Genomic DNA, 14445 nt, shown 5'->3' with positions numbered 1-14445 from the left:
CTTATTTCTGAGTATATTGGCATCCAGGAAGAAACATTTATGCATAATTGCACACAAACACTAGAGCAACACATTTAGACAGATAATATACTCAGGCATATTTATGCTTCTATTCTCTACTAAAAAATTACCAATATTACAGCATCTTACCGACTCACTTATAGCAGTAATAGAAGTCTATTCTTCTTTGATTGTGTGTACATAACTGTACAGTAGTGTACTACCTCCTAGTGGCCAAAGCGGGCACACTAGAAGGAGAAGCACAATGAAGTAACTATCTGATTGCATTAAGTCATGATGCACATTCCATACATTTTATTTATTTTATTGTTTTTTATTTATTTAAATAAAGTACGATATTATATAGTTTTACCAAATGACTAAAATGCCTCTAATTACACTAGTATTTTAAATAAGGAATATATTTAATTAAGTTAGCAACGCAAGTATTGGAGAGTGAACTTAGAATGAAAATGATAGTCTGAACAGTTGCAAATCATTTTTTATGTTATGTTATGTTGCTAAACAAATTATTTAAGGTAACGTATATTACACTTAAAAATTTGTTAATTTATTCAACAGTTGCTTCACATCACATCACATCACATCACAGGTTACGGTTGCCTTGACAACCACGCAGCCGACAAGTCACGTGACACATCCGGCTGCGCTCCCGCTGCGCGTGCCATCCAACACTGAATGGCCGTTTGGTGCCGGGGTCGTGCGCGCCCGCACACCAGCTCGGCCTGGTTCTCGGTTCGAGAAACACACACACGTCCTACAAATTGAGTGTTTCGCGGTGATGCGAGCGAGCGACTCGCCGCGTGTTCTCGTTGTAAAACGCGCCGCGTAATCGCGGGCACGCGCACGCTTGGGCTGACAGGCGGCGTCCTGGGTGTCACGTGATCCCAGGAAGCGAGCGAGGCAGGCAGCGAGCGAGGTGTGTTTCGGGCTTCGCGGATGTTACCGGCGGTGCTCGACTAAAGCGAGGAAGAAGAAGCTCCTGTTTCTGCCGATATTTTCACTCACAACTCGCCTGCGGATGTGACTTTTTGAGCGGCTGGGACGAGACGGAAGCGCCGCGGTGTGGGGGGCTTTCTTTTTTATGCGGGGTTCATTGTTGTAAGCTGCCATTGTGGATGTCCCCCTGCTCGGATTGGATGATTGACCACGAGACGTAAAGGCAGCGACCACGTTCGTGTACAACTATACATATATTTTTTTTAAATTACAACGTGAGACAAGGAGAAGCTCAGGGAAATAACCGACAGGGTGGGTCCACACCCAGGCGAGGATTACCTCTTGACCGCCTTTGTGTCAACAGGCTGTTCGGACAAAGTTGAGACAACATCCATCATTGTGTGCCATTGTCTCGGAACTGGTTGGCGTGGTGTGGGGAGGATAAGCCCCACATGAGCACAGGTTGTCCGGCAGGGACACGGCGACAGGCACCGCGATGGCCAACGACTCAATACAAGTAAGTTGACTTTTTTGAATTGCCGTGTTTCACTAAGCATGCAGCCGTTTTTGTTTTCCGGTGGTGCTCCTTGTAACACTCCCTTGTACAAGTCTAGTAGTTTCTATACAGTTGTGCATATTAGTTTATACACCCTGGCAGAATTTTGTGAAATATTGGCTTTTTCTTTGGGAAATGATGGAATGTGTTAATTTGCATGCCGTTAAAAATAAGCTACATGTTTTGAAACATCTGGCAAATTCTGCTAAGGTAGGCTATGTAGTAAACGTATGAGGAGAAGCTGACAACTGACCTCCTTCAACACAATATTCAATTCTGCCCCTGTAATGAAATAATTTAAAAATATATCGTATATTCAGTCTTATTTTTTTCCCTTTTTTTTCTTTTCTGAAAAACGATTGAAGCCACTGTTTTAGGAGGGTGATATGTAACCCTGTTCTAAATGTATGCACATCTTTTATTGCTGTGCTTCCACATAAAGAAAACCAACATAAGTATGGGTGTTAACATATTGTAGGCAAAGTAGCATTTAAATACATCATGTCACCCATATGTACGTTTGTATAGCTGTAAGAAAATTCAAAAAAAGAGACTAGGAAGGAACACCCAGGCACCCCGTTGATTGGAAATGGATGGCTTATTTCATATTAATAATTTACTGTGGGACACCTCCGTGTTGGGGACCTGGATGCAGATCCCACATAGGGTTCAGTTACCTTTGCACGTTTTGTATGGTGATGGTAGGAGCAAAAATAGTCACAATAGTGGTGTTTGTTTTGGAAAGACACGTTACATGAACACTTTACTATTTGAGTTGCCTTTTTGAGGCATTTTTATTTAACTGGGGATACCTAGTAGTAGCATAAAAAAAAACACCTGCATCAACAAGCTCTCTTGACATTTTTTTTTTTCACAATGCGGAATTATGTTCATTCTGAGTTTTCTTCCATGACACAATGACATTTTAGAAACGTATGTGTTAACGTTTTAAGAGTGGGGTTGCAGCAAGTAATTTGGCAGCGGTTGCTGCAAATCTCACACAGCTGACCGCTCAATAAGTTAGTCTGATCGGCAATCTTGCGTTCTTGATGCAATAAGGGGAAGTTATGTGTCGTTCTTTTGAGGAGTGAAACAACACGTTAGAATTGCTTTATCCCAGTAGAATGTAGCCAATTCAGGATTTTAGTAGTGATGAGTCAACCAAAGAATAGAGTCAGTCCGTTCGTGCTCCATGAAATAAAATATTGGTAGTATCATCTCACATTTTGCTGAGAGATTGTTTTCATTGCCATTTGTTAGCAGGATTGAACATCGTGTGATAGGCATGAATAAGACTTGAAGAGAAAAAAGGAATTCTAGTTAAGGTCTACTAAGGCCAACACGATTGTCAGATTCATCAAATCATGGTCGAGTATGCATCCACAACTTAGGAGGTGGGGCCAGTTCATCCACAGGAGCTAGCGAGGGCTTTCTTTGTTTTTATTTGCATCCGGAGCTCATGAGTCGAGCATGGGCAGCGGCAGGTAGTAAAAATGAGACAGTCTGAGTTTAATTATGCTGCTGTGGTGCTAGGCTGTTATCAGACTGCTTTTAAAAGCTTCATGTCGGGTGACTTTTCCACTTCAAGCGGTCCTAAGGCTTTGCTTTGACGCCGTGGTTTCTCTAGGCCAGACAGAAGAGTTCCGGCATGGATGTAGTTGTTCCATTACACTTGGTCTATTGAAAACAACCGGTGTTGGAAAAATATGCCTAACGGATACATACATCCGTTCAGCATCTTGGTCTACCAACCAGTTTAGGACCAAGGTCATTCATTTCAAACCTCCATCAAGAAGCTAGCAAATTGATCTGGAGACGCAATCCTAGATGGGTTCTTCTTTTATTTTGGTTATACTCGCAGGAAGATAACAGGGAAGTATGATCAGTAAATATTAGAATTGGTGGCAAAGGACAAAGCTCAAGAGATCGATTTGCTACAGTGTTGACTGTTGAGCATAATTTCCTGCTCATTTACACTTCCAGTTGTACTTGTGTGGACGTGAAACCACTCAACCTTTGTCCACACGTACATTTGTATGCCTGTTTGCCTACTCGAGAATCAAATGAAAACACATTTGTAAGCTTTCAAGCCATCGCAACTAGAACCTCTAATTGTACGGCCGTTTTAATTCATCAGTTGACTAAAGAAAGCAATTCACTATAAAGGTGCAATAGATGACAACTGATGACGGAATTTAGACAAAAAGGACCGTGCGTTATTTTGTGTAGTCGCTCTTTAAAGGGGAAGTCAACCTTTTTCAGTCAACCAGCCGTTTTTATCCATCTCAGGGGGGCGGCCATTTTGCCACTTGCTGTCGACTTAAGATGACATCACAGTTGGTCAGGTCTCACAGCTCACAGATTTTTAGAAATGGCCGCCTTCTGATTTGTGTGGTGTGTCAAATTTAAAAGACATTTTATTTTCACTTACAGGGATTTTAAAGGGGAAGTCCACCTTAAACATTTTTGACAATTATATGTTATATGTGACCTCACGAGTCTAAACATGACATTCTGATCAATATTACATTTGTGGAATATGAGCTATGTCGCAAAATCCAGCTGTTTTTATCGATCCCAAGGGGCGGCCATTTTGCCACTTACTGTCGACTGAAGATGACATCACAGTTGCTCAGGGCTCAGGCAACGACCAATCACAGCTCACCTGTTTTATGAAGCTGAGCTGTGATTGCTTGTTTACCCGAGACCCGAGCAACTGTGATGTCATTTTCACTCGACAGCAAGCGGCAAAATGGCCGCCTTCTGGTATTGATTAAAAACTGCTGGATTTTGCTGCTTCACTCATATTCCACTAACGCAATATTAACCAGAATACCTTATTTAGATTAGTGGGGCTGCATAGAACATATTGTCAAGAAATTTTGGGGGTTGACTTCTCCTTTAAGACCACATTTGATTTTATAGTCAATAAAACACTAAACAAACACATAGTAGAGCACAGACCTCCTTGATAAATGTTTCAGGGATAAATTTTTATCTAGCTGAAGTGCTGTTTGTGAAAAAGGAAAGATATAAGAATTCAAAAAGAGCTACTTCAATGTTTTTCTCATTGTTTAGAACTACAATTTTGCTATGTCATTGGCAGGGCAACCAAGCTGCACTTTATTGTTCAGCAATACATAAAAGGACAAATCCTGTATCAACTGCACTTTAGAAATACCGTCTGTGTGCAACTCTTATCAGTTTGATATATCTTATTCGGGTATTATTACACAGTTTTGTACTTGAGTTTTTTTTGTTTTAAACCCTCCTTGACTGCAATCTTCCCATGCCGTGTTATCTGTTTGGCCCACATGAAGACGCTATTAAACACCTCTTAGTAGAAGTCCCCCCCCCCCCATGTCACACTTCCTCATAAAATATTCGAGGGGAGACAAGAATGCCAACGAGTACATTACGTTGTGCGCCTGTGGCCGTTTTGTCTCGCGTGTAATGTTTGCGCATGTCGATGTTCGCACAGATTTAGAATCCTCTGGGGAATGCACCGGAGTACTCCTTACAAGGGCATACCATGACATAAGCAGATAGATATGCTCGCTGTCGTTTTCTTTTTTTTCTGACCTTACCACCCCGCAGGCAGACATGCATGCAGAATCCACAGCAAAGCTTCAAGTAACAGTTAAGCACCTCAAGACACACACGGATCACATTCCCATTCATTCCATTGGCAGATATCCAGTCAAACAGGACCGTGTACTTCCAATGGTGTGATGTCATCTCTCAACAATATCTTTTTCTGAAGCACAACATCGCTTCCTCAAATCCTGGAAATGACTAATACATACTTTGTATTGTCTGGCCTTCAAAAGAATTTACTACTTAAATGACTTAGATCTCATAGGTATGTTTCCACAGTATTAGTTTGATGGGAGGGGGGGTCCTGTGAGGCTCACATGGCCTCGGACCCAAGGGTAGAGTGTCTAAAGGGTATTATGCCGATGCCGGCAGCGCTCTGCAGCCTCAGCAGTACAATAGCACCTATTGTCTGACACCCGCAACCTCGATCACATTCAGTTCACTGCCAGTTCATTTCCCCACGTCCTTTGACTGAGGCGGTTGGCGACCACACCCTCACCAGCCGACCAACCAAACCCGTCGCCTCATCAAGCACCCCCTTACAGTTGACTGATGATTTTTGGAAGCTCTCAGTCAGCAATGTTTGCGCGCACAGAAATGTTACCCTACCGACACCCTTGGCCAGTGAACCCCGTTTTGTTTTGTGTGAGGCCGTAGTAATCTGATGGAAGTATTGGAGTATTTTTTTTTTAGTGCTCGTCTAAATGCAGGTGAAAATATCTCCCAATACCCCCAATAAGTCTTTCATTCATTTTCATAAAACAGCAGTAATTGCTCATTTTCACCCTTATGTGGTGCCAGGCCTGACATGTCAACACCAGCAGCCTTGCACCCTGACATACTTTGACCCTTGACCCTCCCTCATTATGGCAGCGCCCAGGGCCCCATGCATCGATCCCAGCGCCATTGCTGTCATGCTGTTTAAACCTCTCTTTGCCAGGACGCTGGCAAAGAAACAGCGAACAAGGGCCGTTCCTTGACTTTACTTGTTCATCTTCTTACTCACACCATTGATTTATTTTCACCCCCCCCCCACACCCCCCAGCAGGGGGCTGGCTAGTAAAAAAAATTCTCGAACAAAACAATGGGCCGCCTTAACAGGATAAACGAGGCACGCTTTTCCTAGAGCTGAGTCGACAAACACAAAGCTCAGTTGCTAATGTGAGTGCACGTGCATCTTGGTGGAAAGTAGCTTTGCCGTGCAACAATGTTGAGCCATTACACGTAATCCTGAAAGTAGTCAAATTAAAATGCCATAGTGAGAAATCTCACAGCTATATTTCCTATATTCATTTTTAAGATGATGTCACACTTGAATATAACATCATTAAGGATGGACTTAAAAATGTGCATTTTCATCAATAACGCCTGCACATCACTGTGTTTTGTCATCAGTATCCAAGGTTTAATGAGGAATTAGGATAATGTAACTTAGAATCTTAATATTTATGACTTTGGATTGTGCGAGGAAGCCGTGGTACCTGGAGAAAATCCACACAAGCACAAGGAGAACATCCAAAACTCCACACAGGAAGGTCAAAGCCAAGATTTGAATACTAAACCTCAAAACTGGCAGACATGTCTAACACCAGTCTCTAATGCTGTCTACATTCGCAATAGCATCAATTGTCAAATCACGAATTGTGCTTTTTTTTTTTTGTTCCAAAAGTCACAGAGTGTACTTCCCCCCTTTCAGAGAAGTTTGGTTTTGCTAATTTTAGCTGGGTTATGTTGTGACATAACAAGTGACAGTGACAAGTGAAGTCCAGGAAGTGCTTGCTTTTCAAAAATGAAAAATAGTCTGTGGATATATTTAAATGGGGGGGGGGGGGGGGCTAAAAAATTTTCTCCTTTTTTTAATCCCAACACCAAATGATTGCAAGCCTGTGTTGAGCGTTTTCTTGGGCTTTAAAAAAAATCGAATTAATTAATTTATTTATGTATTATTCCACCCCAGAAGGCTACCAGAAATTGTAAGAAGGAAAATGCAATGATAAATAGGGCCCAACCCATTATTGGCCAATATTTTATTCTGCCAAATATCAGCCAGGCCCTCTTTTTTTTAATGTTGTATTTTGGAAGTTTTAATTGCATAGCACTTTGAGTAGCATTTTATGTATGAAAATTGCTGTAAATTTGTTTTTTTTTAGTTGTTCAACCAACCCAAAAAGTTTTGAAACTTGATGACACTAGATGACCTTGTTTTGAGTATTCCCGCTCACTAAGAGGAGGAACAATTGAAAACGGCAAGTAAAATTCCAGTCAAGATGTTAAAGATCAAACAATGAGAAGAAGGATGATGAGTTGTTTCCTTCAACGTGCAATAAATTAAATGTAGCAGAGATTGCCAAGCATCAAATCCAATTCCTGCCACCTGTTTTTGGGCCCAACAACGCAGCGCGGAGACGAGAGCAAACGACTCCACGTTGCAGCAGCTGCTGGCGGTTTATCTTTGTCTATTATCCCGAAAAGGAAACTGGAAAGTCGAGCCTTGTTGACATAAACAAGGCGGTGTTTATACAGCAATTGAATAACACGCGAATGAAGGATTTTACATTCAATATTTCAATGTGTCTTTCGCAGAAATATTCTCCGGCAAACTGCCGTCTGTATGACCAGATTTGAATCAAGTGTTCCACTATGTTGCCCTTGTTAACGTACACCCTCCCTGTTTTCTGCTGCTCACTCTCCTCCCTTCTGTCCAAAAACTACAGCTGTTGCCTTCCCCCTTAGTCCCGCCTCCCTCCCCATGAAGCCACCCCTTGTTTTCCCATTTGAGTTGAACCTCAAGAGCTGTCGTCTGCTGGGGGATCATTAAAAGAAAAAAGGGCTGTTGGGCCTACAAACAACACTTGCAGGCTAAATATGGGTCCTTTACCAAATTGTTGAACGTATTCACATTTGGAATATACAGAAAATACATTCCAGTCTTTATGTATGTCAGTTGCGCATGTTTGCGTGTGAGGGTGTGACTTTATATAATTGGGTTAAGGAAAAGTCCCTCGTCTCAACTGTGTGTGCGCGCATCAAGTTACACTGAGGACACACCGATAAACACAATGGCTTTGGAATGACAGGTTGAAATAATTGCATTGTCTCTGATCCCAAGAAAGAAATTGTAGCCTCTTGTACGCAGATATACAAAAATAGTCAGTCCTGGCATGTAAATGACGTGAAGCCGTACACATAATGTACTGTATCTATTTGGGAAGTTTTGTAAATATGCCCACAGTCTGGCTCCATTTACGGTGATTTGTTTGTTGCTAGAGCATGTAGCGTCCTCTTTCGATACGGTGCGTTCACGTGCAACTAAATACGTCACATGATGCACTGTAGAGACGCACAAGAAATCATACACATTTTTTTAACCTAATTCTGGTTACTTAATTCTGTCTGTTAGCGAGAGCCACCACATCGTGATAACTTACATTGATGTTTCTGCATTTGGCAATTTATTATTATATTATATTATTAGTATGGGATTTTTTTTTTAATAGGCTTAGGTGAACTGATGAATACACACACGCTTGCACGCACGCACACACGCACATACACATACTCACCCTCATACAAAATATATATATATATATATATATATATATATATATATATATATATATATATATATATATATGTGTGTGTGTGCATAAAAAAATAATTATTATTATTTTTTTAATAAAAAAAAGGAAAAAAATAATTATTATTTATTTATTTTTAATAAAAAAAAAAAAAAAAGGAGGGCAATGATGATGTCAAATCGAATGAACAATACTGAGCTTTCCTGAAAAGAAGGAGAAAAAAAAAAGAAATCATACACATTGGTCACCATTCTTTGCTGTCACATTTCCACCTCTAGATTCAGCACTCACACCTGTTTGTCAAACATATAGCTTAGGGGAAGAATTAGTGCCGCCCTTTTGCTGCTGCCTTACCTGGAAGGGGGAGGGGGTGGGGGGGGGCTGTCACGGAAACAGCCGTCAGCAGGATGAGCTCATAGCTGATTTATGTATACCCGATGACCCGACCACACACGCACACCTGGTTGTTTACAAGCATCAGGTTTCTACGCGCGTCCCCGTAGAGCACGAATGTCCAAGTGTTTCGATCCGGGCCGCGGCATTCATTCATGAAGGTGAACAAAAATAACCCTTTCCTAAATAATCAAATAAAATGAGTGTTTCAATTAAAAAAAAAAAAAAACTAGCTGAAATTTTATTTTACATTTACAAAACTAACTAAAAATGATTACATATAGCAAAAATGTTCATCTGTCATCTTATTTTATACATGAGCTTTCGGGGTTAATTTTAATTGTATTTATTTTAGCTTGGTCACTTTTACCACAGCTGTAATGTAATGCACAAGCATTTTTCATCTATCTAGCTATGCTTATCAAAACAAGTGCCTTGTAGCGGAGCAGCCAGGCCTATAAAGAATCGGAGGAAACACTGAAGTGGAAATACTTTCAATACTTTTTGCAGTTTGGTGAGGTGCGAATGTTTTTGGAAGCTAAAATGAGGCTGGTTGTGGTTTGGCGACCAAAAACACTGTCTAACCTCCTCCCCTCCTCATCAGTGCTAAAACTGATTATTCCTTTATTTTCCTGTATATTCTCTGTACCTTTTATGGATGCCTTGTCGAAACTGAAATATTAACAATCCCCCAAAAATATTTTAAAATTTATGAGACAATTAACAGAATGTTTGCTGTCAAATGATGCCTGGCTTTTAGGTAATGGACGGAAACACTTTGCCTTTTTATTGAATTAAACTGCCGCTTCCACTAAACAACCGTTACTCAATCAACCCTAGTTTACATAACCCGAGATCATCCCATCAAATTATAACCCTGCGTCTCACAATCGTATAATTCGTCTGCAGTGACATATCAAAAAAAATACTCGTCAAGAAAGGAACAAGTGCTTTCAACTGTGGTGAATGCAAAGTCAGTGTACACAACAGCTGTCCTGCCTCTTCCAGCTGTGCTGGGTGGGCTCTGTCCCCTTGTTCTGCATCGGCGCTGTCTAGACAGAACAGCCACAAAGAAAATGGACGATAATGAAATGATCATCTTTTGCAGGCAAAGCTGCATGCTTTTATCGGAATTAAACATGAATGCTTTTCAGGGATTTAACAGTATGATGCATGTTAAGCCTTCCACTAAAGCATCGACATTTTGTGTTTTTGTTGCCGTTTTTATCTGTGCACAGAGACACACACACACAGGTTGCATTGTATTATTTGGTGCACCTGGCTCTGTAATGACACGTGTTGTGAACACACACATGCACTACACAGGCCTGCCCCGCTGGTCTTTGACACGTCCATGAGGCGAATCCCGCGAGGATCTTCCCCTCACATTTTCACGTTGTGAAATCATGTTAAATAGAAAGAATGACCAAATTTGGCAACATCAGCGGGTCAGATTAAGCACGATATGTGGGTGATGAATTGTAAATGGCAAAAGGAGAGTCACACGGTTGTATTAAGACACGCATGACCGGACCGGCAAGACAAACTAGTCCGAGTGAAAATGCTTGGCAAGGTGGGTTGTGTTAAATAATTACATAACTCAAGTGACACTCTGTGTGTCTGTCAGCAATGCTTTTATGGGTTGGGGTGGACCGTCACTGACAGAAGAAAAAACAATAATCACGATTATTTTAATTGATATGGAAATCATGAATAACATTAGTCATTATTCAACTACCAAAAATGTATTCTAAATATAACTTGAAAGAACAACCAGAAGATAAATTAGTTCAAGCAAGGTCTCTAAACAATTAATCCATTATCAAAAATAATTATCAATTTAATAGATTAGATGCCAAATAATTGATCACTTGTTGCACCTGTAATTTGTTGAAACAAATTCCTCATTACAAATACCGCATTTTTGCAAATAGTGGCCAGGGGTGTGCCAAAAAAAATCGATACTCATAAGAATCACGATTCTCACTTAGTACGATTCAGAATCGATTTTAGATGTCCCAAAATCGATTTTATTTAAATTATTTTATACTGTCTTGCCTTTGTCTGTGTGTGCCTTTATTTGGAGCGCTGTTCATGTTGTACCCGGTTTGGCCACTGAGGGGCAGTGTGGTTCCACGCGGTCTAATACACTAAGTTGTAGCCACATTAGAGAGTAGAAGGAACAAGTCACGATCAAGTTATTCCAATAAAAGTTTTTTTTTTTTTGAGTGATAAAAGTGCCGCGAGTAGCGCGCTAATTAGCATTAGCGAGTCAGACTGGAGTAGATCATTACAATTCCTTGCACATCTATAGATTGAATCATTGTCATTTAAATTATTTCGAATCAAAAATCGCTCTTAATCGATTCTGAATCGAATCTCAGGCCCAAAAATCGGAATTGAATCAAATCGTGAGACATTCAAAGATTCCCACCCCTAGTGTTCATATACTCAACTGCCGAAGGAGCAGGGAAGCCTTTGTCTATATGCATGCATTTAAATCTCATTTGTCCTGGGAACTTATTTACAGCAAGCACTCACACTTCAAATAATCTAGGAGACTGCTTACATCATGCTTTGGTGTTGCTGTTTTTGTTAGCATCTGAGTTCTAATGGGCTCAGCACGTAACTCTTTAATGTCTGTGTAAACCATATCTCCCATAAACCAAAATCATTCCAGTTACTATCAGTTTTATTTCTGACGAGAAAAGCAGGTGTACATTTTAGGAAGTGGTTTATTTGTCTTAACTAGACATGGATGCACATGACATCGTGAGCACCATCTCTGACATCTTGAATACCGAGCAGTGACGTTTTTTTTCTAACATGTGGAAGACTCCACAGTCCACACTTTAATTCCTCTGAGAGGGAGTTTTCATGCTTCCGTGCTTTGTTAGCATGAGAGTTCACATGGGCTCTGTAGATGACTATTCTGTGAACTGGGTAAAATATACTTACTGACAAAACAACCAGGTGTCTTTTTGAGTGTGGTGTCTTTTGTTTTTTTTTGTTTTTTCTTAATAACACGCTCGTCGACTGCAACATTAACTCATTCACTGCCATTGACGACTATAGACGTCAAAAATTCATGTGAACTATTTCTATTAGTTAAATTTTTTTAATTTCATTTCATTTTTTATGAAAACCTAGATTTTTTTTATTGTACATTTATAACAGATATAAAATTATCATGCGATTAATTACGACTCAACGGCACTTATTTTTATTTATTTAAATTAGGCCCGTCAGGCGATTACATTTTTTTATTGTAATTAATCACATGACTTCACTAGTTAACTAACGGTTAATCATAAATTTTATATCTGTTCTAAATGAGAAAGAAAATAATAGCAAAAGTGGAAAAAAAAGTTCAACTAATAGAAATAGTTTAAATGAATTTTTGACGTCTATAGCCGTCAATGGCAGTGAATGAGTTAAAAGGCAGACACAATCTGAAAAAGTACTGAAAATTGACTACAGCTGTAAACTTACTGAGAAGTATTGATTAAACACATCATTGAGTTTGCATCATAACATCACATCATGTCCTTCATTAAGTGAGAATACCGTTTATGTTAGAAATTGATTCAAAATGCTGATGCTTGCTGTTTAACAGTAACTCCTGTTCTGGCCTCCGTCCACATGTGCACTTGATTAGGGGCCTGACTGATATGGATGGAACACTAACCTGAAAACGCTGAAACTTACCCAACACATTCTCCTGGTGGCTCTTCTGGCTTGTTTTATGTGATGCATTTACAAGCATGAGTTGTGTAAAACAGCATTGGGCATATCCTCAAGTTGGGATCTCGCTACATTTCAGTATCTCCTCTTACATGTGTATGACTAGACTGGTTCTTCATCCACTCGAACCCCGGCCATCACGCGCACTCTCCAGCACATCGAGCGTGACTCGCTGTCAGGCCGCAGCATATCTGCAGGCCATCGTTTTTTATTCATTTCAGGACAATGACTATGATTGTGATGTGTAATGGAGAGTCGCACGGAAAGGAAACTCGCCATGAAACGTTTCGCGACGTAACAGAAGCCCGCCGGGAATCTCCACGTTGATGTCATGTATAGCCTTGAATCGGCTTTTCATGAGGTCTGTTTGGTGGTCTTTCCGCCTGTCTGATGTTTGTCAGTACTGCCGGCAGCGGCATCTCACGTGGCCTTTTTATCTGTCACTGGCTTCTGGCGCTCACACCCTCCTTTCCTGATTTTCACTCTATCTTTTCTACCGCCACCTGTCTTTTCTCCCAGGCTGTCCATGTCCTTCATTTTTGCTGGCTGCTCTTTTGTCCTCTCATGGGGAGGGGCGACGTCTTTTCTCCCTGTGCTCCTCCCCGCTGTCTCTGTTCTGCCTCAGTAGGGAAAAAGACATAGGCAGGAGCTAGAGAATTGTTTGCTTGACAGAAAACACAACATTGGGTGTCATCTGATTCAGGTTTATTGCTGAACTGCTATCTTCGCTTTAAAGTACCGTGGAGATCCCCATAATCTCATATCTCATTAAGCGGCAAAGTGCGGAGGTAGCGGATGTTGTTTTTTTGTCAGTGTTTGTTGAATTTTTTTTCTGGTCGCAAACAGTTATTCTTGTCATCAACTTTTGAAGATGTTAAAAATTTCTTTCGACTGTGTGGGGCTTCTCCAGGTTAGGGATGGACCGATTATGCCGATTATCGGCGCCGATATTGTGCATTTTGATGAATATCGGTATTGGCTGGACATCCAATAAAAAGTACATCTAAAACCATTTTATAATCTCAGGGAACTATTTATTTCAATTTTCAGTTCACTTTACAAGAGATGCTGCTGATCCTGGGAACCTTCTGAATCATTTGTTTTTGTTCGACATTAAAACAAAGAAATGTGAAAGTTTAAAATTTCAGGGTGTTTTTTTTTTAATTTGGAAAAAAATATATTTACTGTAGAAAAGAGAAAACTATAGAGAGCTATGGTAAATTCAAAAGGATGTCTATTGTCTAAGATTAAAAAAAAAAAATTCTGCATTTTGAAAAGTCAAACAAAATTGTTCAATAAACATGATTTAAGACATAACAAAGTCAAGATTGGCATTTGTATTTCTAAAACCTTATAATTTCCTACATTTGAATTAGTTCCTGTAGTGGTAACGGCCTGCTGTCTTCACTTTCTCGAACCGCTCAGATTCCCTGATTCCTTAACTCCCTCCCTCCGCTTATTTACCGCCATCTTACCTGGCGTCACCACTCAGAAGTCTTTGGAATGCCTGCAGATGTTTCCCCCGTATGACGCGGCGCAAACATGCAAAAGCGATCAGTCACATTTCACTCACCGATTGTTTGAATTCAAGGTAGAAGTCTGTTCGACCTCGCATTG

The 14445-nt window shown here is 40.4% G+C and overlaps 1 protein-coding gene across 1 annotated transcript in view; it reads left to right on the top strand.

Moving 5' to 3' along the window:
• Window positions 1-739: 739 nt before the first annotated feature.
• Window positions 740-14445, top strand: part of pkn1a (protein kinase N1a) — a 35768-nt gene continuing 22062 nt past the window's right edge. The window contains exon 1 of the mRNA XM_077571259.1: window positions 740-1477. Within this exon, the coding sequence (XP_077427385.1) occupies window positions 1457-1477 (21 nt within the window). The 5' untranslated portion in view covers window positions 740-1456. The remainder of the gene's footprint in view (window positions 1478-14445) is intronic.

This window comes from Vanacampus margaritifer, chromosome 7 (assembly GCF_051991255.1).
Source record: "Vanacampus margaritifer isolate UIUO_Vmar chromosome 7, RoL_Vmar_1.0, whole genome shotgun sequence".
NCBI classification, from domain to species: domain Eukaryota; kingdom Metazoa; phylum Chordata; class Actinopteri; order Syngnathiformes; family Syngnathidae; genus Vanacampus; species Vanacampus margaritifer.
This window is presented reverse-complemented; position numbering and strand designations above follow the sequence as displayed.